Source organism: Aspergillus aculeatus (genome assembly GCF_001890905.1).
Source record: "Aspergillus aculeatus ATCC 16872 unplaced genomic scaffold ASPACscaffold_3, whole genome shotgun sequence".
Lineage (NCBI taxonomy): Eukaryota > Fungi > Ascomycota > Eurotiomycetes > Eurotiales > Aspergillaceae > Aspergillus > Aspergillus aculeatus.
In genome coordinates, this window is record NW_017962978.1 from 46,890 (window position 1) to 69,454 (window position 22,565).

At 52.9% G+C, this 22,565-nt stretch overlaps 8 protein-coding genes across 8 annotated transcripts; 4 read left to right on the forward strand and 4 right to left on the reverse strand.

Annotated features, from left to right (window-relative positions):
- The first annotated feature begins 409 nt into the window (after nucleotides 1-409).
- Nucleotides 410-1,774, forward strand: ASPACDRAFT_1853178 (uncharacterized protein). The gene is made up of 2 exons (XM_020197299.1): nucleotides 410-517; nucleotides 585-1,774. Exons 1-2 carry the CDS (start codon nucleotides 433-435, stop codon nucleotides 1,721-1,723), a joined length of 1,224 nt encoding a protein of 407 aa, XP_020058931.1. The 5' UTR covers nucleotides 410-432; the 3' UTR covers nucleotides 1,724-1,774.
- A 458-nt stretch (nucleotides 1,775-2,232) lies between these two features.
- ASPACDRAFT_39900 (uncharacterized protein) lies at nucleotides 2,233-3,249 on the reverse strand (the record flags this gene model as incomplete). The annotated part of the gene is made up of 1 exon (XM_020200673.1): nucleotides 2,233-3,249. One exon carries the CDS (start codon nucleotides 3,247-3,249, stop codon nucleotides 2,233-2,235), a length of 1,017 nt encoding a protein of 338 aa, XP_020058932.1.
- Nucleotides 3,250-5,512: 2,263 nt separating this feature from the next.
- Nucleotides 5,513-6,264, forward strand: ASPACDRAFT_112741 (cupin domain-containing protein). The gene has a single exon (XM_020195666.1). It carries the CDS (start codon nucleotides 5,679-5,681, stop codon nucleotides 6,189-6,191), a length of 513 nt encoding a protein of 170 aa, XP_020058933.1. The 5' UTR covers nucleotides 5,513-5,678; the 3' UTR covers nucleotides 6,192-6,264.
- A 418-nt stretch (nucleotides 6,265-6,682) lies between these two features.
- On the forward strand, nucleotides 6,683-8,154 carry ASPACDRAFT_1878897 (GNAT family N-acetyltransferase). Its single transcript, XM_020198148.1, has 2 exons — nucleotides 6,683-7,498; nucleotides 7,666-8,154. Exons 1-2 carry the CDS (start codon nucleotides 6,863-6,865, stop codon nucleotides 7,678-7,680), a joined length of 651 nt encoding a protein of 216 aa, XP_020058934.1. The 5' UTR covers nucleotides 6,683-6,862; the 3' UTR covers nucleotides 7,681-8,154.
- Nucleotides 8,155-8,883: 729 nt separating this feature from the next.
- On the reverse strand, nucleotides 8,884-10,158 carry ASPACDRAFT_57602 (FAD-dependent oxidoreductase; the record flags this gene model as incomplete). Its single annotated transcript, XM_020203263.1, has 1 exon — nucleotides 8,884-10,158. One exon carries the CDS (start codon nucleotides 10,156-10,158, stop codon nucleotides 8,884-8,886), a length of 1,275 nt encoding a protein of 424 aa, XP_020058935.1.
- A 1,045-nt stretch (nucleotides 10,159-11,203) lies between these two features.
- Nucleotides 11,204-12,178, reverse strand: ASPACDRAFT_7314 (intradiol ring-cleavage dioxygenase; the record flags this gene model as incomplete). The annotated part of the gene is made up of 1 exon (XM_020204079.1): nucleotides 11,204-12,178. A coding segment is annotated over one exon (975 nt), but the record flags the coding sequence as incomplete, so codon positions are not given.
- A 1,145-nt stretch (nucleotides 12,179-13,323) lies between these two features.
- ASPACDRAFT_4261 (uncharacterized protein) lies at nucleotides 13,324-15,030 on the reverse strand (the record flags this gene model as incomplete). Its single annotated transcript, XM_020201123.1, has 3 exons — nucleotides 13,324-13,889; nucleotides 13,965-14,235; nucleotides 14,287-15,030. Coding segments are annotated over 3 exons (1,581 nt in total), but the record flags the coding sequence as incomplete, so codon positions are not given.
- Nucleotides 15,031-15,972: 942 nt separating this feature from the next.
- ASPACDRAFT_50157 (uncharacterized protein) lies at nucleotides 15,973-18,052 on the forward strand (the record flags this gene model as incomplete). Its single annotated transcript, XM_020202321.1, has 7 exons — nucleotides 15,973-16,005; nucleotides 16,048-16,233; nucleotides 16,294-16,417; nucleotides 16,549-16,782; nucleotides 16,888-16,990; nucleotides 17,057-17,352; nucleotides 17,427-18,052. The coding sequence occupies 7 exons, from the start codon at nucleotides 15,973-15,975 to the stop codon at nucleotides 18,050-18,052; spliced, it is 1,602 nt and encodes a 533-aa protein (XP_020058938.1).
- Nucleotides 18,053-22,565: the final 4,513 nt, after the last annotated feature.

Below are 22,565 nucleotides of genomic sequence, written 5' to 3' on the forward strand. Positions count from 1 at the left end.
TTGTTCTTTGACAGACAAGGATCTTGGCTAATCGAGTTGGTTCTCTCTCTTCCTTGTCACACAAGATGTACAATCTTGCACGGCATAGATGGCCAAATCGATAATTAAGTTCAATCGCAGTTCTGGTGAGTGGTTTTTTCCAGCCCATATCCGTGAATTGTTAGGTTAAATGTGACAAAGACTAATCTCCCGGCAAATTGGAGGCTTTTCTGCATTTTGACTTAGTATTGAGTGGCCAGGTAGTTAGCAAAGTGATAAAGCCGACCCCCAGAGCTTACAAACCTGAATTTCTTTCTCTGCTTCCCTGCTGCCCCTCTTGTGTTAGTCACAGCAACTATCTCACGCAGTCCTCATCACCCGAATCTGGCCCCAACATCCGTCTGATATTCACAGTTTCCTCACTCCCGCCGACAACCCACCTACATCAGCAGGATGGTTGGAGAAAATGATCCCGCAGAACATCAACGCAAGCGTCCCAAACTTTCAAATGACGAGTCAGGAGAGCGGGATGAAAACTGTATGTCATGCTGTCTTCGGGAGACCTTTCGAAAAAAACAAAAACTAATCACTTTGGAGTCCCCTAGGTTTGACACCCTCCCCCATTTTTCGTGGCCTACATTTCACCCCAAACGAAAGAGCGACAGAGCAGGATGACCCTTCCGTTGACTCGCGCCGACCACCGAATGGCAACGATGACAGTGGCCCGGTCGACACGAAAGACGACGAGACCGAGACCGAGACCGAGGCATGCAGTTCCCCGGACGTTCCCTACAATGTTATCCGATCGGCCGGGTTGGCCTACCCCGATGGTTGCTGTGAGCTTCTCATTTGCTTAGTGGCCAAGGATACCCAATTCCAAGTGCGCATGGAGTACAAGAAGCTCCCGCCCGACTACAAGCTCACCAATGGGGCGACCCTCATCGAAAGATGTGTCTTTCTGCATGACAAACACCGCCGGCAGGAGCTGGTGGATTCTTTGATGCCGTTCCTACAGCCCATTTTCAAGGAGCACAACCCACCACGCACCCTCGACTTGGACGCCCATCTGCGCAGCTCGCAGGTAAACCTGCGCCTCGAGATCCACGACCACCCGGAGCTTTTTGTCGGCTTCCTTGATGTGCCACTTGTGCCAGCTGTCTTTCAAGAAATGGCCGACGTTCCGCGATTCGAGCTGTCGCAGGTGGAGTCCTTCCGGACTATCCAGGTCAATAAGGTCTTCGAGGTGAGGATTCAGGGCAAGGCCTTCCTCTACAAGACCACGACAGTCGGAACCGGGATCCTGGAAGCTGAAGCTCTCCGGCTGCGAGAGATTGCGGCGCGATGTCCGGCTTCGCTTCGTGTGCCCCGGCTAGAAGGCTTTCTCGGCCTTGGGTCGCCATTCCCGGGGATCCTACTGGCGTTCATTCCTTCGACAACACTGGGCAGTATGATCAACATAGAGACAGAGGTTGCTCTGGCTGAACGACGCACGTGGTCCGACCAGCTTCATGATGCGGTTTACTCCCTCCACCAGGGAGGGTGTATCTGGGGCGACGTGAAACCCGATAACGTGCTGGTCGATCACAACCGGGATGTATGGCTGGTGGATTTCGAAAACGGCCTCACTCCAGGCTGGGTTCCCTTGGAGCTTGTGGGTACGAAGGCCGGAGACTTGGAAGGGTTGAGCAATGTACGAAAGAAGTTTCTGCAATTGACGGACTCTGCAGAAGAGGTCGATAGTTAGGTTTATCTCGTTGAAAGAAGGTAGGGGTTTCATCAGTGTCGTATAATGACGGTTTCGTTTCTGGATCAAAAATTCCGTTTCCAATCTAATTTCTGTAATGAAATTATGAACCTCGAGATGAATTATTGCAGGATTCAAGATTCGAGGAGATATCTGTACTGCATCTAGTGAAAAGTGTCCCTGTCACTACCTGTAGGACTCTGGGAATAGCTATCATGTCAATTGAAGCTTGATCGAATAGGAATATCAGCCAGTGTATGTACCTGACCTGCCTGAATGACCTTGTGATGTCAGTGTGGTTATAGTAATGTAAGGTGTTTTCATATAGACTGCGCACGCAGTCGGTGATGTACATACAGAAAAAGAATTACAGGCAAACACTCAGCCCTGTAGTGAGGTGTACATCAATTGAAACCTAATGTCAATGGATAAGCCAATCTGTGGTATGGAGTGACCCGTGCAGACAATTCACTCAGGTGCAATACCATTCCTTATTGACAGGCAGATATCTAGTCAAACTCCTCGTGGTCTTCCTCGTCGAGCAACTGTAGCAACGAGTTCCGAGTGGCCTCCTCGATGAACAGCTCCAGTTCCATGCAGTCTGGAAGACCGTCCAGGGCTGGCTCCGGAGCATCTCCGAGACACTCCACTAGGAAGTCCTCTCGAGTGCCCTCGAAACCGGGTGACAGAGATCCAGGCGAGATATCCTCTCCGGGGCATACGTCTTCGATATCCTGCACCAAGTGCCTTTGCAAGGAACACTCCAGATGGCGTTGCATGAGTCCCGGCAACCTGAATTCATCGACCTCTGGAAGAACGCCTCCGGGAGTGTGCAGCCAATGCGGGCCCATTCGTGTTTCCCCTAAGCTCATCCCCTCAAGTGCAGGGCAAATGGACTCGCCTACCTCTGGAGCCTGACCAGATACCTGCATCAGAGACTGGAACGAGAGACTCCGGGCCGGGCCCTTCGCAACCAGGCTGGCCTTCCACCCCGCCAACCACGCCGTGAATTGACGCGCATTGTCCACACGGAGTCCCTCAACCTCCAGCTCCAAGTCCAGGGACAGCCTAAATAGCCGCGCAAACTCTTCCTTCTTGAAGTGCTGCGGGTCGTCGCACACTAGGTCCAAGTCACACCATGGCTCCATGCAATAAGCCCGAAACCCATACACAAACACATCATTCAAGACGATGACCCCTCCATACATAGGTATAGGCAGTAAGGTTGCCGGCCACTCTTTGAACAAGAATTTGGCGCGGTCGCGAATCGCATAATCCGCGACGCTGCTAGGATCCATGTATTCTAGCACTGTGCTGAAGATCTCGCCCTGGTACGCGGAGCAATAGACGGCCAGCCGCTCGTAGACTGTGAAGTTGTTGTCATCGGTGTCGTCGCCGTCGTGGTTCTCAGAGCCCCGGTGCTCGTGGATCGTCACGTTGAGCGTGTAGCCCTCGCTCTCTGGGAAGATCGCGCGGAGCGTCTCGATCCAGCGTCCGCTGACGGCGTCCTTGCTGTTTGCTTCCATTTTCTTTTTCCGTTAATTGTCTTGTGTTGGTCTTGATGACGAAGTGTTCCACTGTAGTGTTTGAAGGAATTTATTGGCTTCTGCCCTGAAGTTGTAAATGTGGGGTCTAGTAGCGACACAAGGGGGTTCATGTATTGTTCGGGTGTTGAGTGTTGAACAAGGAGCTTGCTGGAAGGTCTCTTGTAGGATCCCATTGAGCATCAGATTCTTCATATTTTCTGTGCAGATCTCCGTGATGTTGCTTTGACTGAGATGTGTTTATCGTTGGACGGGGCTTGACTGCAAGATGATATAACTGACAAGCTCCGTATAAAGGCTACGGTCACAATATGTTTACCATGTACACAACCTTGAAAGAGATCGATACGTCCGCCATTTAGCAAATAGCCCTGCAGTGTGATTCTTGGTTCATCCAGTCTGCGATTCAAGGGGTCTGCGAAAGGTGTCAATTTTGTTTTGGCATGGGGCAATCACAAACCACGACAAGGTAAGTCCTGTGTTTGTCATGGCACTTGAATGCTTAAATGAAATCTCAGAAAATGTTCCCTGCTAGATGAATTGGAGATTCCATGGCGATAGTGATAACAGCGCAGCACAATAGCCATTTAGCCACCCAGCAACCTAATTGCATTGGGATTGATGTACAGAGTATCTTAGAGTTAATTGTGCCATTTTACATCTGGCAGCAGCCGAAGTTTATACACTTATTGTTAAAGTACACTTCACGAGATTTACTACAACTGCTGATAATTTGAATTGCAGCCCTTGCCGGTTTCCGTTGTCAGAGTACATCTGTGGAAGGTCACATCGCCTAGTATTCAAGGATGTCTGGAGCAGTCTTACTGCCGACGCCATGGTGGGCAATTGGCGAAATATCCGCTGTCAGAACGTGGAGTCAAATTAGGGCTGTAGCGACGATACCCACCACTGGCGGGAGACTGTGGCTCGATATCCGGATCCGCCCGCCTGCAGATCAAAGCCTTGAATAGGTACCAAGATAATTACATCTTGCTATTCGCTTCAATTAGTATGACCTTGCTCAGCTGGAGAACCTATCGTAAAGAAGTCATATTTACGGTCGGCACTCTCGCAGCGAGCCAGTAAATAGCCACTACTCTTTATACACTTGACCTTTCCAGGAGAAGCAGTGACCAGTCCTTTACCTTTGCCAAAGCGGTTTCGGGGAACATCATGCTAGGTCTACGGGCTTGTAGGTGTGTAAAGGAATAGTAAATATGGGTAGGTGGAAAGTACTTTAGATGATAAAATTGCTCATACAGGGTCCAGGCCACGAGAATTGTAGGACAATTGTCAAGGAAACCCTTTCACGACCCCACCACACTGCCAACCAACTACCACTTTCTAACCACCTTCTAGCAATAGCGCAAAGATTCAGTGTCGTACCCGTCACTATCCGAATATCAGGAGGCAAAGAATAGGCCTTTTACAACAGGATGGTGATCAAGTGTAGGCAGGCCCTAATCACTATAAGTGAGACTTTCAGACGCGAATTCACGCTGCTCCAATGATTTAGTATGGGGTACACGGGTCGGAAACTGTGAGGGGAGCAAGATAACTTGTGATATTTGCAGGGAACTGAGTGTTGCTGGCAACGTGCTTGCAGGGCTGAGTATGCCAACTTGCGATTACACCAAGGCTTTATGCGCCCGACAGCCTGTCAGAGGCCTGACTCCTAGGGTACGAAGATAAAGAAGACGGTGTTTACCAATACAGAGCGGCCAAGGCAGCGGATCTGTATCGAGAAAGTATTTCATGCTTTCTACCTAGCTTCCAACGAAGCTGCCAGCAAACGGCTCAAGCCATTGGGCGACGAGTACTATGTTACTAGCCCTGAGTGATCTACTGCTGACGAGCCACCCTAGCTAACAATTAACAGTGACGAATCTGAATTAGGTGAGCCTTGGGCATAAAGAAACGCATAGTCGGCGCTGCGGAGCTACTTCTGATGGAAACGCCTTACTATCATCCTCGTTTCTCGCCGGGTTCTGCAGAGTGAGTATTATCTGCCTTGCGCTAGGAAATCGAGCTAAACCTGGGGGGGTGAAGTATTCTTGTCACCACCCGACCGGGAAGTACCGGCTAGAAGCAATTTATAAAAAGCTCAGATTGCGACACTTCTTTTCCTCGCTCAACTATCCCAAGTCCAGGGTGGAAACATAGAAGAAAGGATTGTTGATTGGCGGGCCATTATCATCTGCACGGGGAACGCGGAGGAGTCGGACCCCGAGTGTCCGACCCGAATGCCGATGGGCCGGCTCCTAAACACTACAAAGTGTCCCTGTGTCCCGTATTTAGTCCTCTGCTTACTCTTCACAAAGACGCATCTCTGCACCCCAAAATACATTGATAGCGTTCCCCAATCTCATTCTCTAGTTATCAATAATTCTTCTCCTGCAAGCCAGCAAGACATGGCTCACTATATCACAACCCACGACCCCAACGGAGCCGCCATTTTTGCCGAAGGTTCCACCGAACAACATGCGATACCCATCCCAATCGGCGAAATCAAGATCCTTTCCTCTAGCCACTCGTTCCCGATGGATCTCTCGAGTGAGGCTGATATCGAGCAATATCGCGAAGACCGCACCACCACGTTCTTTCCCGGTAGCCGTCGGATCTGCCCCGAGGGCGGGACCGCCACATGCATGATCACGATGGAACCCGGCGCTGAGAGCCCTATGCACCGCACCCTGACTTCAGACACGGTGGTACTCCTCGAAGGCGAGATGGAGATCACGTTGGACTCCGGGGAGACGCGGACCCTGAAAGCGGGCGATGTGCTGGTGCAGAGAGCTACGATGCACCGATGGAGGAACATCACTCCCAACAATGGTCGTGCCCGATGGGTGGCTTTCATTCAGGCCTCAGCTGAGCCCCTTCAGATTGGAGGTAAATCCCTCGATAACGAATGGGCTCATTGATGTTGCGTTGGGCTTATGAAGATGGAGTGGGTTGATCATGCGGGTTGATCATGCGGGTTGATCATGCGGGTTGCTCTTAGTGTATATATAATCAGAGATGCTTAAACAGATCTTTATTTGACCAGGGTCGTAAGTGCTACTAGGTCGTGCCGGCAAATACATTCAATTATTCTTTGACTTGTTTTCTCTGATCATCCCTCATAGTCCTACAGTGGTTGGTACCAGTTTGATACGTAATTCGTCGACAAAGGATATGAATATGACCTCATGTGTAGGCTTTCTCTAAATAAATCCATCCTCCCATGGACTACTGTCGACCACGTGTATTGTTGCTTAGTTCCCTCTCAGAAGTATGCGGTGGGGACGGATTTACCCGGGATTTGCGTCCCCGGGATTTGCAGCCTCCTCCACCTCCACTCATGACTCACCACGCGTGTATCGCAAATCGTAATGTCAAAAGACAAGCCATTGTAGATGTACTATGGAAATATGTTCGGTCGTAGCATGCCTTATGTGACTCACAATGCCCTGAGATAGATAAGACGCGGGAGTGATGCAGATTGAGCATCATGTCCAATTCAAGTTTCCTTCACCAATCTCCTCCCCAAGCAGCCAATCCCTAGACTACCTATCATCCTCTCCAATCAATATACACACCATCAACTATCGCAATGGTCACCCCGGACTATGTCTATACCTTCTTCCGCATCCCCAAGGAAGCGGCCACGATCCGTGCATCAGCTGCACAGTATCGCGCCCTCCGCCTGGAAGCCCTCCGAGTCTCGCCTGGCTCCTTCTCCTCCACCCACGCCATCGAGTCTGCCTTCACAGAAGACGACTGGATCGCCCGCCTCACCGTGCCAGACCGCGAGGTGTTCATCTGCGCGGCCACCCCAACCTCTACCGCCACCAGCCCCAACGGCACTGCGAATGGCGACGCCAAAACGCAGTGGATCGCCCAGGTCACCCTGCGCGGCCCCACCCCAGCTGACCAGTTCGCTCTTCCCGCCGCCGCAAACCCGCCCGCGCCGCGCCCGGACAGCGAGGAAGAGCGCTGGCAGATGCTGAGCTTGTTCACCCTCCCAGCCCACCGGGGCCGCGGGCTGGGCGCGCAGCTGTGCCAGGCCGCACTGGAATGGCTGCGGGAGTACCGGGCGGAGCCCAAAACGGTGCAGGTGCGGCTGATCGTCAAGGCGGGGAACGATGTGACGGTCAATCTGTATCGGAGGCTGGGGTTCGAGGACGCAGGGCGGGCCACCTTGGTCGAGGCGCTGATTGCGAATGGAGATGAGGAGTTGGTAGAGGTGGTGAGGAAGTCCCACGGAGCGGTGGTCGATGAACAGAGACAGGGGTTGGTGATGATTGTGAGGTTGCGGCGCGGGTAGAGCTGGGTGGGAAAAGGCGGTGTAAGACTGTCCTGTCCTTGGATAAAGGCTTGAGGAAATTGCGAGATACCCTTCGATTCGACTCATAGAATTCGGCAGCATAGTGTACGCCTAGAAGCCCAGCGGTGGCAGAGTGGCGACTACCTGATACGGAGAAAGCAGATAATGAATCAACACCAGTCCGTATCGGCGAGACACGCAGTATGCATACATAACTTTGTCAACAATACTGGCAAAGTATACTGATCAAGAAAGATCTGTATCAAATATCTACAGGCTGTTGCACTGCAGCAGACCGAAAACCAGGAAGAATTGCTCTGGTCACAAAGCTGTTCGGGCGACTAGAAAGGAGACAGGATATCTGTCAGCTCCAATGAGCTGGAGAGTGAGAACAAGGCCCTTGGCTGCCGCGAGCTCGAAGCACTGTGTACCGCAAAGCGTCTTCTCTGTGGGTTCGGTAGATGACCGGGACGAGGGCGTGGTGGAGAGTGCGATTTGCTCGGACCAAGCACGAGAGTGCTTCTGCGTCGTCCATGCATTGGGCTATCATGACGAGGAATTCGACTGGAAGGGTATCGAGGGACATTATGAAGCTGAAAGGAAGGTTTCTAGGTATCGTGTCTCTGCTAGCAATTCGACGAGAAGATTAAGCGCAGTGAGCGAGAGAGTGTTCGGAGCTGTTTATCCGTTCCAGACAAACTCCCCACCTATACGAGCATCTCCACTGGTTGGCTTCATGACCACGTCTCCACTACCTACTCATTCTCTACCCCATTGGACCTGTTTGGTTAGTAGTGAGTAGTAACTATAGCCGAATGCGATGCGGTGGCTGAGCAGCTGTTCTGCTCTTCGTGGCTGACTGCGCCACGGTCTTTTGCTAATGCTCGGGTTCGGCATCTGATGATGTGCACTGAGTGCAGGGAATGAGGAAACAGCAATTGGTGGTTTCAATGATCACTTTCGTAAAGTCCTCCTTGGACCGCATTGGCGCACGCAAGCAGCGAACCCAGTGTGAATAACTCACGGCCGCACACTGCCACTGTGGGGTCCATGGGCTTTGTCTCATGAGTGTCCCGACCTTGGGAAAACCAGCGGGCTCGCACTCTGAGTAACACTGGTGCAAACACCACGACGTGGCATCAAATCTCACTAGTCAGTTCCATGAAGTGTTTGTCGCCCATATCGCAGCATCTCTGCAAAGCTTCTTCTACCTCTTTCTAACCTATTAGACAATTCATTGACAAGACAGGCAAGATTGGCTATATACAGCTACTATCATGAGCAAGTCTGTGCGACCAAACCCGCGTCTACTTATGTATCCGTTTATGCCAGAAGAAATATCCGTAGGTCCCCGTAAGGAGCAGCGGGTACATCGCCTTGTACGCCCACCGGGGGATGGAGTTCTGCATATTCTGCATGGCGTATCGCTCAATGGTTGTGGCCGGCGAGCCCTCCGTGAAGAACATCATCTGCGCGACATCCTGCGCCCGCTTCTGAAACACAGCCGCGCGGGCAAACAGCTCCGTCTCATACTTGACCAGCGCAGAGTCCAGGTCCGAGGCGCGGACCACCGCTCCCAACGCCTGCGCCAACTGCAACACATCCGTGAGGGCCTGGTTTACCCCTTCCCCAGTGAAAGGGCAGATGACGTGGGCCGCGTCGCCCACCAGCGTCAGTCCCGGGCGGTGGTCCCAGCGGAAGCCGGCGGGCAGGGTATAAAAGGAGCGGGATGCCACAGGCGAGTCCACCCCGGCGTGAGCGATGAAATCCACCAGCTCTGGGGCATAATCACGAAACTCGCGGATCTGCGCCGCCCGCACAGCCCCCGGATCGCTCAGCGCGTAGTCAACCTGCTGCTCCCACCCCTCCGGCCGCGCCCGCCACAACCCCATGTTAATGCTGCCGTCGCCCAGCTGCTGCGCCGCCAGCATGCAGCCGGTCGAGTACGCGAAGATCGACCCGCCCTTGAGACGTGCCACACATTCCGGCGCGGTGCGAGCCGCGTCTGGGATCTGGAGCGCGAACCCCCCGATGCCGGCGTACTGGGGCACGGTGTCGGAGAGCACTGCGCGCACTTTGCTCCACGCGCCGTCTGCACCGACGATGAGATCAAAACCGGATGCGGTCGTCCCGTCGGCGAACTCCAGGATGTGGCCTTGTTTTGGATCAGTTGTGTCGGCAGCCGCCACGCGACGCAGTGGACGTTTCCACTGCACCGTCCCGGGCGGCAGGGACTCGACCAGCATGCGCCGGAGGGTAGACCGGTCGATCTCTGGCCGTCCGCGACTGTGATCCTTGGTGGTGGGACTGAGTTGGATATATGGTTTGAGCTTTTCATCGCACACGAGGAGCGCCTCGCCGTCGAAGCGCGCGTATTTCAGGAACTCCTCGTACAAGCCCGCGGCCTTTAGGGCGGCGAGCCCGCCATTCTCATGCAGATCCAGGGATCCACCCTGTGCACGGTAGTCGATGGAAGGCTCCGCCTCGAACACCGTCACTTCAACCGTCGGCTGGTTGAGGAGTAGTCGCGCGAGAAGGCATCCGGCGGGGCCGGCACCCACGATGGCTACTTTGAATGCCATGCAGAGTAGAGGAAGAGAGGGATGGTCGGCTCTTAAAGCAAAGCCCAAGGCTCAAAGAGGAAACTATCAAAGATTTGATCTTGGTTGAGGAAGAAGAGGAGTAGTTGAATGGGACAAAGAGAAGAGGAAGACACGAGTCTTTTATTGTAGGGCATCGCAATGCTTACTCAAATAGGCTAAGTGGCCATGTGGATTCCGCGTTAGGCAACCCATGCGCTGCGCTGCACAGCCCGGCTGCTTTAGAGGGAAACAAACGCTCCAAATAAGTTATCTTATTAGTGCTTACTCAGGCTGAGATCTGAGCTTGGTACTTCCTTAGTGAACAATCAGAAGTCGTGGAAACCAAGACAAAGATACTAAGGCTGATGGCCGTTCACACTTCGGCAGCGGACTGGTAGACTAGCCGACGAGCCCGGTTGTCAGGAATGAAGGATATATCATAAACTCAACTGGTCTTTCTAGCTAAGCGTAAGATAGCAGGGCGAAGGGAAGACTCTTCGCACATACTGGAGAAAGCGACAGAGTATAGGGCTTATTTTCAACAGCAGAAACACCGGAAGGGATTCGACGACCACATGTGAGCCATAAAACTCAGAATACAATTTCAAGACTTGATACACTCCGCAGAGAGACAAAAATAGCGGAAAGAACAGCACAAATTGACTCGATGAGCTCAGGAAAGCATATACACACTTATCTAGGCATTCCCAATGTCAAGCGTCTCCCATCTAACCTCAACCAACATCTCATGCCCAATCCATCCTCACAGCGCGGTGGCTGTTGCAGCACTCTCGCTGGCGATACTAGCCAAGTAGGCCGCCTCAGTGGATTCCGCGTGTGCCACCGCCGACTGCAAGGCATCGTGATCCGCCTGCTGCTCCGCTGTTTCGGTGGCGTTATCCCACGCGGTAGGAGGCGCAGCCGAATACACCGCGGGACCTGGCGCAGTCTCCCCCGGGAGGGCGCCGACATCGACATTATCGGCACAGTCCTCGTCGGAGGTAGTGTAGTTGGCCCCAATCCGCCCTGTACCACAAGAATACTTACCGCCGTTGGCACCATGCGTGAAGCTGTACTCAGACTGCCAGCTCGCAGACACATTCACCCCGATGCGCACCCACATGTACAGACCGTCCTGCAGGGTATCGCCCAGGTACTCGTAGTTGAAGACCGGATCAGAGGCGGAGAAGGCCGTCTCCTGGTGGAAGGTGTCATCGAGGGCATTACCGATCACCGCATATGGGTTGAGGGTGTAGGGGTATGTGGTCTCGACGGCGTCGATGAGGGCCTGGTCGAAGAAGAACTGGCCGATGTGGCTGACGCTGCCGCCGGTGATGGTGCCGTTTGGCAGCACAACCACGTTGGTGTGGGCGATGATGTGGATATGGTTGGTGCGGCCAGTGTAGTGGCCGGGGAAGATGGTCTGGATGCGCGCCACTCCGTCCTGGTCCGCCATCTGCACGGCGCGCAGCCAGGTCGCGTTCACGTTGGAGTGGTCTAGGAAGTCGCCGTTACCCTCGTTGATCACCCCGCTGTACACCCCGGTCGCGTTCGCGTTCCACATATCCCAAAACATGCCTGAGACGGGGAGACAGCTCTCGTAGTCGATGAATTGCGCCTCCACGATGATGGGGACTCCGAGTTGGTCCTCGCGCGCGTCCTCGCGGATGAGCTCGCCGGGCACGTAGTACGGTCCGTTGTCACCGTAAGGGGTCAGAAGCACATGGTGCTCGTCCGAAAAGACCTCTCCCGGGCGTGATGGGTCGATCCGCAGCCCAGTGTGGAGATGAGTGGTGTTCAGTATCTCGACGGTAGACCGCTTGCGCCGACGGTGATGGTCAATGATCTCGTCGCGGCGGGCGCGGAGACGCAGATTGCTGCCTGAATTCTCCAGGTCCCCCGCACACGACTCGAGACTGCGTCGCGCTTTGATTGTGTGGCGATGACGGGCCATCGCGGCCTCTAGGGTTTCATGTTCGAAGGCGCCGTGGGAGGCGGCTAGGGCAGCCCAACCCACAATCAGATGGTGTTGGAGTTTCATATGTCCTAGACGCTTGGGTTCTGATTGTCTGGAGAAGGGCGTCTCGGTCGGAACGTTGGATTTGGAGGGTTAAGTGTTAGCCGCATCCAGGCTTTATACTTCCCATGACTGGTGTATTCCGGCTGGCATCCATACTGTTCGGACTGGGCCCCTCTCCCTCATTCTCCCATGCGCCATCACCTCCCCTCCCTCGCATCCAGCCACTGCAAGTCATCCCAATTCCCATATTCAGTAACGTCGTCCGACATACATACCGGACACGGCGCAAAATAAGTCCTCGGCTGGTCTGGAAAGTGAATAGGATGTCAACCGAGCGGGATGAAGGCTCGCTAGCTTCGACCATGTATACGTGTTCTGCAGCACGGATAGTGCGTCCACTTTCCTCCGGCTAAGATCAGCACTCGTGCATGAGAATCAGGAAATGACGATTCGTCGGTGACATGCTGAGCCCTGGCACCAGGAATGAGTGGCCTTCAATTTGGTCTAATGTGCTGTTGAACCGTACATCCATGATGTCTTCCCACGCAGCCACCTGGAAAATTAGGGCTCGGATTGACAATAATCTCGGTCAGCCAAGGAAACATCTTACAATCTTCCATAAACCCCGCATTGTGAATCTCCGCTCCCATTTTCATTTATCTACTCTGAAATCCCCCGCACAATTTGTGGGACCCTGAAAGTATGCACCGCCAAGGCTCCGATCATTACTTGTTCCAGTACTACCTTGCGAGCGGGCGGGCCGGGTTGTAGAAGTGCCGTGCTTAAATATGAGTCGCGCTGCCGGCGTCGCTTGGCACGGCGATGATATGCGGTCTACACCAATCGCTCGCGAAGGATATGCAAGCAGATACATCAAGATATGTGGGGCTTTTGGATATTTCGACACATACTGGGTGTGAATCACCTCTGGAAACAGGTTCATCATCATTTTGGACACGATACAGTGGGTGTACGAGGCCAAATAGTCCATCCATGAAGATTACACACATAGATACAATCTATAGACCGATAGCTTTTCACCCCGTGGCTGCTGCAATGACTCTTTCCCAAACTTCAATTCACTCCACCCTGTACTCTGCCCTCATCTACCGTTGATATGCCACGGCAATCCCCGACGGAGGCCCGTTGATTAGCCGAATCGGGGTTGCTCGCCAGGTATCCTCCTCGACGTAACTCGTCCCGTTAGCCTGAAAGACCAGTGCGTACTGATGTGGAGCCCCGTATTGCGGCCAGGTTGGGATGCCCATGCCCCCCTTGGTGGTTGTCGCTGGTACAGTCATGCTGCTATTGCTAGCCGTCTTCCAGGCGTTCGGGTCTAAGGTCGCGACGAAGCTGACCCAGCTTCCGCTCACCTCGACTGCCAGCTCCACGAGTGACTCATTGTCCAGTGGGATCTTCGCGTAACCGGTACCGCGCTTATTGTCGAAGACGAATGGGAGCTCGTCGCCGTGCTGTGCAGTGCGTTGGCCGTCACCCAGGGCAACGTTCCATCGATAGCAGTATGTAGTCACATTGTTGCGAGACCAAGTGGCGCACGCCTGACGTCGGTTGGCAATCACCGTCGCGTCGCCCTGATACAGTCGAGCTTTCACAGCCGGCACTGACGAGACATTGGCGTAGGCGGTGGTGATCTGGTCGACCAGCACTTGCGGCAAAGCGATCCCGGGAGCGACGCCATACGATTGCGGATCTAGTATGCGCCGTTAGTCAACTCGAACTTCACTGAAATGGTCAAGCACGCGAATGCCAGTCAAGGTGATCGTACTGGCAACCAAGTCCGCAAAATCCTCGTCCGTCTCAATCTCTACTCCAGCAGGCATCTGCGCGGTCCCTTCGTCTGTCACGGCCCCGAGGATGATCGGCACGGGCACGAATTTGCGCGTGTAGAGTGAGCGACTCGGCTGCTCGGAGACGATATCCCCATCAATAACGGGGAACCAACCGTGCGGGCTCGTAGCATTGATGGCAGCATTCATCTCGGCAAAGGGCACCGTCCGCAAACAGGCCATGCGATCCGGGCTGACCCAGCATGTGTCCTTCCCCGGGACCATGCCATACTCCAACGCGAATGCGGGAGAGGGATGCACCTGTTGGGTGAGAGCGTCGTACAATGGCTGGAAGTACTGCGTGCCGTTGAGCCCGCGGGCGGGCACAGGGTTCCCGCTCTGCAAGATAGCGCCGCGCAGTAAGCCGTCGTCGCGCCCCGCGTACGCTGTGAGCTGGAAACCCACGCTGGAGGCCCCCGCGCCCTGGCCCCAGACGGTCACCCGCTGTGGATCGCCCCCGAGCCCGGCGATGTTCTCCTGCACCCACTGCAGAGCGTACCTCTGGTCCCGTAGACCTACGTTGGTTGCCCCTGTGTCGCGGATCTGGTTACTGTAAAGAAATCCCCAGGCGCTCAGTCGGTAGTTGAAACTGACGGCTATGACGGGCTGGTCTTGTTGGACCGACCGCGCGACAAAGGAGCTGAGGTTGTAGCGTCCGTCGCGGGCGCTGCCGCCTGAGAAGCCCCCGCCATGGAAGTAGATAACCACGGGGAGGAGGTCGGTCACAGTAGCCGTGCTCGTGTTCTTGTGGGGTCGCACGATGTTGAGGTACAAGCAGTCCTCGGACATTTGCTCGGGGGGGTCGGAAGAGGCATATCCTACGCAGGAAGGAGCGTAGGCCGTCGCGTTGCGCGTGCCATTCCAGCTGCTCGTGAGACTATCGGCGGGATGAAAGCGTCGGTCATCGACGGGGGCTTGCAAGTATGGGATGCCTAGGAAGACGTCTTGCTCGAATGAGGTCGAGTACACCCCAGTGTAGGTTCCATTGAGTGTCGTGCCAGTTGGAGGACTGGTCGCAATGGCTGAGACTGCGAGAAAGTAGGCCACCGCTATGAGGCGCAGCATTGTGGACTGCGTCACTTTCCTTCTTCGTGAATAAGGCACGTATCAGCGCAAAGGTCTAAGTGATTCTTCGTGTGATGGTAGCCAGGAAAAGGCAAGGAGGATGCGCTGGTTGTCACAAGGTAGACAGACATAAACAGACCTTGAAAACATTTGTATCATAAGCTACAGAGGGCTCGTCGTCATTTGTCCCCACCTGATCGGGCCTCCTCTCATCAATCAAGAATGGTTCGCAAAGGACCCCCAATTCGGGAAGACTAGAGCTACTGCCCAAATCTTCCATCAACCTGCCGAGAAACAAGACATCGGCTTGCAAACTCAACGATCCCCGCCCAAGCATGCTTGATTCTGGGCCAAAGACTCAAAGCATCTCTTAACTCCGAGTGTCTGACGTACAAGCGAGAGGGGGGCTCTTACTACTAGTTTAGTGTGCTTTTAGCTCAGATTGAATTATACCATACTCTTTGATATGAGACTAACGTCGGACATTGCCGATTTTCAGATACCACGCGGGGTAAACCCACTTCTCCACTCGGACATGCTTCAACTTCCCTTAACCCCACAAAACGAGCCCTGAGCACCACGTATGACCCCGGACGGAATCCTGGTACCATCAATTACTACACCCTCGTCATGCCATTTGCATGCTCGTTCTATTGCACCCCGAATGCTGAGCGAGAGATTGGGAAGAGATTGGATGGTTTAACGTTTGGCAATGGACGGATGGATACCCTACGGACACTCCACAGAATGGACTCGGCAAAGTAAAGCGTAGGATATGCCTCGTTGGCCTATAAATGACACGTAGCGCTTCCGCCAGACTCGGATTCACTACCTGGCAAAAGTCTACAAGCACGGATATACCCACCATTCTCCCAGGCAGCAATGTGGTCGCTCTTCTACTTCCTTTTGTATGCAGTATTTTGCAACTCAACTCAAGTCACGTCGGGCGCGGTCCAGGCGAATCCCCCGACTGCAGAAACCTTGAATGGAACATACCGGGGTGAATACCTTCCCGAGTATCAGCAAGACCTTTTTCTGGGAATCCCTTTCGCTCGTCCACCATTGGAACATCGGCGATTTGCGAACCCGGAGTCCCTGAACACCGCGTGGACGGGTGCCCGCCCGGCAACAAAATATGCGTTTGTGAGCAATTCCCCTTGGTTGATGTTATGCTGTTTTGTTCTAAGTCAAGCTCGCTTGTAGGAGTGTATTGGCTACGGTGGGGGCCAGAAAGGGTATCTCCAGAGCGAGGATTGTCTCTACCTTAACGTGATCCGGCCCTCCGGCTACCAGAACGATAGTCTGCCAGTGTTGGTATGGATCCATGGTGAGTCAATTTCTTTTTCAGTTCCTGGCTTGTCCCATCCTTCTCTCTCTCATTCCTTTTCTTTTGCTATTTTTTTTTTTACAGACAGAAAGCGGGGTCCTTCTGGATGCTAACCTCGTACATTCCTGCAGGTGGGGGCTTCAAAGAAGGAGGTACTCCCGATAAGCGATATAACCTAACCTTCATTGTCAACAACTCCGCCGTCATCAACGAACCCATCATCGCAGTGAGTCTAGCTTACCGTCTGGGACCCTTTGGCTTCTTGAACGGCGACGAGGTGGCCGCCAGCGGGGCGTTGAATCTCGGCCTCAAGGACCAGCGGCTGGCGCTGCATTGGATCAGGGAGAACATCGCGGGACTTGGAGGTCTGTTGTCCTTTACTACCCTTTCTCCATATTTCCCTATGTCTGTCTACGGTTCAATAACAGAAGTATGCGGATCATCTGACACAAGATATCTCAAACCCGCAGGTGACCCGGACAAAATCACTATTTACGGACAAAGTGCTGGGTCGGAGAGCGTGGGCTACCATCTTCGCGCATTTAACGGACGAGACGACAAGCTTTTCCAGGCGTAAATGGAATCCGGCCCTGTCATTCCGCAAGGGCCATTGAACCTGACCTCTGAATATCAAGGAAGGTTTGATGGGATTGTCGCAGCCGCTGGCTGCGGAAGCGACCAGAACTCCACCAAGCTGGACTGTCTGCGCGACCTTCCCTTTGCCACCCTGAACAATATCCTCAATACGACTACGTACAACACGGGGTGGGAACCGACCATCGACGGTGATTTTGTGGCCCGTTACCCCAGCGAACAGCTGGAAGCCGGGGCGTTCGTGCACGTGCCCATCATTGCCGGCACGACGACCGACGAGGGCACGACGCAGTGTCCGAAGCCAGTGAATACCTCTCTCGAGTTGAGGGCCTGGATGACTGGTATGTAATTTCCACACACTCAGCTGGAGAAAAGGGGGTAGGCTTGTGCTAAATCAGAGAACCCTATGACCCAGAGACATCCAGCTACCAACTAGCCCTAAACGACACCATCGCAACCCGCCTCCTTACCCTCTACCCCAACACAACTACCTTCGGCATCCCCTCCACCGAGGAGCTAGGCGACACCAACATAACCTTCCCGCAACCCTACGGTGCCAGCTTCCGGCAGACAGCCGCCTACTACGGCGACCAGGTCTTTATCGCCTCACGGCGACGCACCTGCGAGGTCTGGGCCGCCCGCGGGATACCCGCCTACTGCTACCGCTTCAACACCAAGCCGGCGGGTCTCGCGTGGGAGGTCGGGGTGGAGCATTTCTCCGACGTGGCATTCATATTCAACAACCTCGCGGGGGAGGGCTATGACCCAAGTCCCTTTGCGGGGATGCCCGCCAGCTACGCCGAGCTTAGCTATCTGATGGCCGGCTCGTGGGCGAGCTTTGTCACGAGTCTTGATCCTAATGCCTGGCACGGGCGCGGTCGTAACGCAACCCGGGACGGGGTGCAGTGGCCTGTCTATCGTGTCGAGGCGCCGGAGATTGTCGTCTGGGATGCGAATGTGACTACTTTTGTGGAGCGGGATGATTGGCGGAAGGAGGGGATTCGGTTGATCCAGAGTTTGGCGTTGGAGTATGGGCGGTAAGCTTTGTAGATAGTGGGCTTGATTGTCTCATTCAGTAGTGATGATGGTGATTGATAAGAAATGAGAGAGACAGAGAGAATTATGACTGGGACGACAGGCGGCAAGTAGTTTCAACATTCAATTTCGTTGAAGTAAAACAATTGGGCACTCAATTCTGGTTTCTCTTCTCCTTCCTGACAATGAGAAGACTAGTATGTACGGAATAGAATTGCTAATTGAGCAACTTGCAAGTTTTACTACCTTGCGGGCAAGATATATGATTAGAGTAAATTGTATCGGAACAAGAGCTTAGTAATTACATACATGCTGATAAGTCCAAAAGTAGTCACAAAACATCAATACTCATAGTGAGAAGGTGAAACTGTGACAAGCCAGGGGTATTCTGGTCATTATCTTACGATGCTTAACCTACATTGGCTTCAAGGGACGCAGCTTCGTCTGGGCTGGGATCAAAGTTGACTGGCTCAAAAGGTGCGTGAGTGGGTCCTAGCCCACCCGGAGGCTAGGTAACTTATGACTTGGTATCAATAATAATCACACAATTATAGGTCTCGACCGTGAGGTATCTTAACCTAGTCGAGCGATAGACTCATAACCGAGTTATTTAGGCCATCAATCTAGGTAAATTGGGGTATCGACTCGCGACATTAGGGTCCACTACGTATGCCAGGCTAGTCTGCCGGCCTTTATTAACTGGGGGCCAAAATGTTCCTAACTTTCTCTCCAGCACCTGTCACTGGTCCAGAAGGTGGAAAGCTGGGGCAATAATCCCGTAGCGCATATCATCGAACGTTTCCGTAGGCTGAACAGTACCCTTCTTCACCCACGAGGTTTGTTCGAGTCATCCATTCGTTGACTTTTTCTTACTGCCTGCTCCACTTTCATCGTTGCTCAAATTCTCAAATTAGATAAAGGTCGCAATGTACTGTACACAGCTTCGTCCCGCGCAGCTTCTGTTTTAGCTCTCTTCCACCTTCAATATTTCCTTCCTTCCTTCTTTTTTGTTGTTCCATTTCCCGCGGAAAGCCTGACTCAAACCCCATCCGTCTACCCTAAAACCTGCAATCCAGCTCCGGCACACGGCATTCGTTTTTCCTATGGTACGCCCTCTGCTGATTCTTGGAAGTCACTGCATTCGAAATACTGCGCACTAGACAGTCTCTTACAATCCGCGTGACCAATAGGAGCGGGCATATATCGAAGATGACCCCCACAGCCAGCCGGAGGTCACATCTCACAGCCATGGTCATTTCATCTCGACTCCCGAGTCGAAGACACCACCACTTTTCGTAGTCGACGCGGAGTTGGCGGCCCAGAGAGAGCAGCAGCAGGCGCTGGTTGAACACAGAGCGAGCCGCCGGACATTTGGAACGCGGCGATGCTGGGTGCTGAGCGGCCTAGTAGTCTTGGTTGTCGTAATAGTGGCGGCCGTGGTGGGTGGCGTGGTCGGCAGTCAGCACAAGACACACACCGAGAATAAAGATGTTGCGAACAGCAATCACTCATCTACATCAACTACGACCGTGTCGAGTACAACTCACGCGACGACCTCTGCACAAACAACGACAGCAACGACGAGATCAACGACGACAACAACAAAAACAACCACCCAATCTAGCTCCACCACCGAGGCCTCAGTTATTACCGCTCCAACTCAGAACAGCGCCTACCCTGCCGTGGTGAAGATGTATGCTAACGATACCTGCGGCGGCGATGTGGATGTCTTTGCCGTGACACGGAGCAATGTCTCTACCTGCATGGCGGTCACGTCCGATAAGACCTCGCTCCAGGTGACTCAGAATAAGTACGTGTTCTGCGATATGATCTCCAATGCTGTTTTCTGTATGTTCACTGACATTCTTGATCGGCGTAGTGGCTGTGTGGTGGAAACGTGGAGCGGGTCTAATTGTGAAGGAAGCTCCTACAATGTGACGGACCTTCAGTGCCATGCTGTTCTGTATGCGGCCGTCTCAATGGATTGCTAAGATTTAACATCAATGAAATCTGTACAAATAAGCCTCTTTGATTATAAGGCATCAGTTTCCATCGGTGTTACCGCTATTTGACGAGTTAACGGTGTCACAGCGCATACAATCATCACGAGACACCTGCTTCTTCGGTTCGATCCTCAGCGCATTCTACCAGTCTCATATTTCATCTGAACTTTGATCGATGGTCACTATGTCTGAGCTAATCACTCGAGTCGAGCCACATACCTGAAATCTGACGTCCACACTATTTATGGTTCTCCAAATCTATCCAACGCCAGCGCAGCTGCACATAATCCGAGATTCGTTGAGATTGCGCGCATGAGCCTGGAATTGCGTCCCCTGTGCTAAAGCTCCTCCGGCTCGGGTATATAGATAACAGGACTTCACATGCCTTGTTTTGGAAAAACAATCTCTGTGACTTTTGTTCGGAAAACTGGCGCTACTCAAATATAGATAGTCCGATACAACTTTATGGGGGGGGAGGGGGGGAAGATGGGAAGGGCTTTGGGAAACATGCGGGTGGACGGAGAAGCACCGGAACAGATCTGGTTCAGCAAAATGTTGCGTCCACATGCCAAAATCAGCTTTCAAGAAACCTTACAGCGGCAACTGGCGGATGAAGGCGTCAAGACAGTGGTCACGGACTCGGACAAGAACTTCCCCGCTACCTCCGCAGCTAATCACCAAGGCGCTGCTGCTCTTTGATGTTTCTTTACAAGCGGGGAAAAGACCGCGTAAGCAGAACAGAGAGGGTGAAGCCGAGTATGTCTGAGGTATTCGGTCGCGGGATGGCAGGGAACAGGTTTATTGAGAGCGGTTTTGAGTGAGGACATTAGCGGCTGTCTCCTGGGCGCATGTTGAGACCTTGCGATATACCTGATTCCACTCCTAATAGACAGCGAATATACTACGGCTCTCTAAGGGGAAGAGACAAAGAACGGTTGGACATGCCGCCTATCCTCAATTTCTTTTGAATGGAAGCTACACCTTAATGCATAGATTCGATTCACAAGCCTCGACGATGAATCACATGACTAGGTGAGAGCCCTGAAAAAAAGCTCAAACCTCCGGCAAAATAAGCTTTGGGAACCAGCTACTCTTCGATAGGGACGGGGCCGATTTACAGTCTGTGCTTTGCGCATGCTTGACCCAATCCCCAGGAATAACATAAAGCCTACGCTTTCGGGGAGTGAGAATCATACGTACTGTCTTGCGGTCGCTCGAGGCCAAGTTGCTTAGGGCGCTGCGACCACCGTCAGTGCACCCCTCGTAGGTCAAATGGGGTCAAAGAAAGTTGGCCGAAAGGAACTTCGACCAGCTGCTTGACAGTAGGCTTTAGATGTTTCCGATACACGTCTTCAGTCACAAGTCTGAGCCTCTTGCAGATTCAAGGCGCTAGTTGAAGATAGTTGTCCATAATGATACAGTCACTTATGTCTGGATGCAACGCAATGAGAAGTTATCAGCTAGGTTCGAGTGAAAGAGATCTGTAGTACGGGATGAGTGGTTGGCCCTGGTGCCTGAGGCAAGAACACCTCGGAAGATGAACAGTAGATCCCCACCTCCTCTTCTAGCCTTTCGGAGTAATAGTAGGAGGAATTTCGAGCTTCACTAAATACGAACCAAAAAACAATCATCAGTATTCTGGGTGACATATCTGTACATACTTTGTGTTGGAATGTTCTCTGAGGGAACTATATGCCCCTGCTGATGTATGAGTTCTAATAAACGCTGCCACCTCTATTTATTACCCGAAGACTCACTAATTCCCCCATGACCAATGTTTGAAAAGTTTAGGTTTAAGTCATCAAGAGTAGTTCGAGTAATGGGTGCTAGAATTAATCCAAGCTCTAATGATCTTCCAACCCTGCTATGGCTGCCTTAATGCTGTGATGCCTCGCTGCCTTAGTGCCATGCCGCGTTGATACTTTGATGCCTTAGTGCCTTGCTGCTTTTCCGAGCTCCTCGCCCATGCCCCAGTAAAGCCTCGCCGGGCACCTTTTTGGCACCATCCAACAACCCCCATGCTAAAACCTCGAGAATCGTATATCAAAAAAACCGCGAGATCGAGGGAAAGCTCCCTGTGTCATCTAAAAAGTACCAGAGCTGATGCTGGCCTCTACAGCGCTGGCAAGCGGTTAGGGGCGCAGGTTCATAAGTCATTTTAGAGGAGAATCTATCGCATCCGAGGCGATATCAAAGGAGAAATTACTTTGAGGTCGCCTCGAATGTCCATAATGTCCTTACCTAACTTTTTGGCCGCCTAAAGGTCGAGCGTTCAACCCAGGCCGGGGGCAGGCACTTGAATATCTGACTTTTTGTCGTTGATTTCCATTCGCATTTTACCCTGTAGATGAGGTTGCGGTTGCGGGGATGTTGTATACTACCGGAAAGCGCGGGATCGCCTCTTTCGAGACCTCCGCGGCTGGACGATGGAGTTCGATGTTGAGGCACTCTTTTGATGGGCTTTAGGGGGCTCTTTCGAAGCTGTTTCTGCTTGATTTTCCCGCGATCGATTTGAT

Coding starts and splice junctions, on each gene's coding strand:
- ASPACDRAFT_1853178 (XM_020197299.1), top strand. CDS start 433: ATGGTTGGAGAAAATGATCCCGCAGAACATCAACGCAAGCGTCCCAAA. Junction 518..584: donor AGGAGAGCGGGATGAAAACT/GTATGTCATGCT, acceptor GGAGTCCCCTAG/GTTTGACACCCTCCCCCATT.
- ASPACDRAFT_112741 (XM_020195666.1), top strand. CDS start 5,679: ATGGCTCACTATATCACAACCCACGACCCCAACGGAGCCGCCATTTTT.
- ASPACDRAFT_1878897 (XM_020198148.1), top strand. CDS start 6,863: ATGGTCACCCCGGACTATGTCTATACCTTCTTCCGCATCCCCAAGGAA.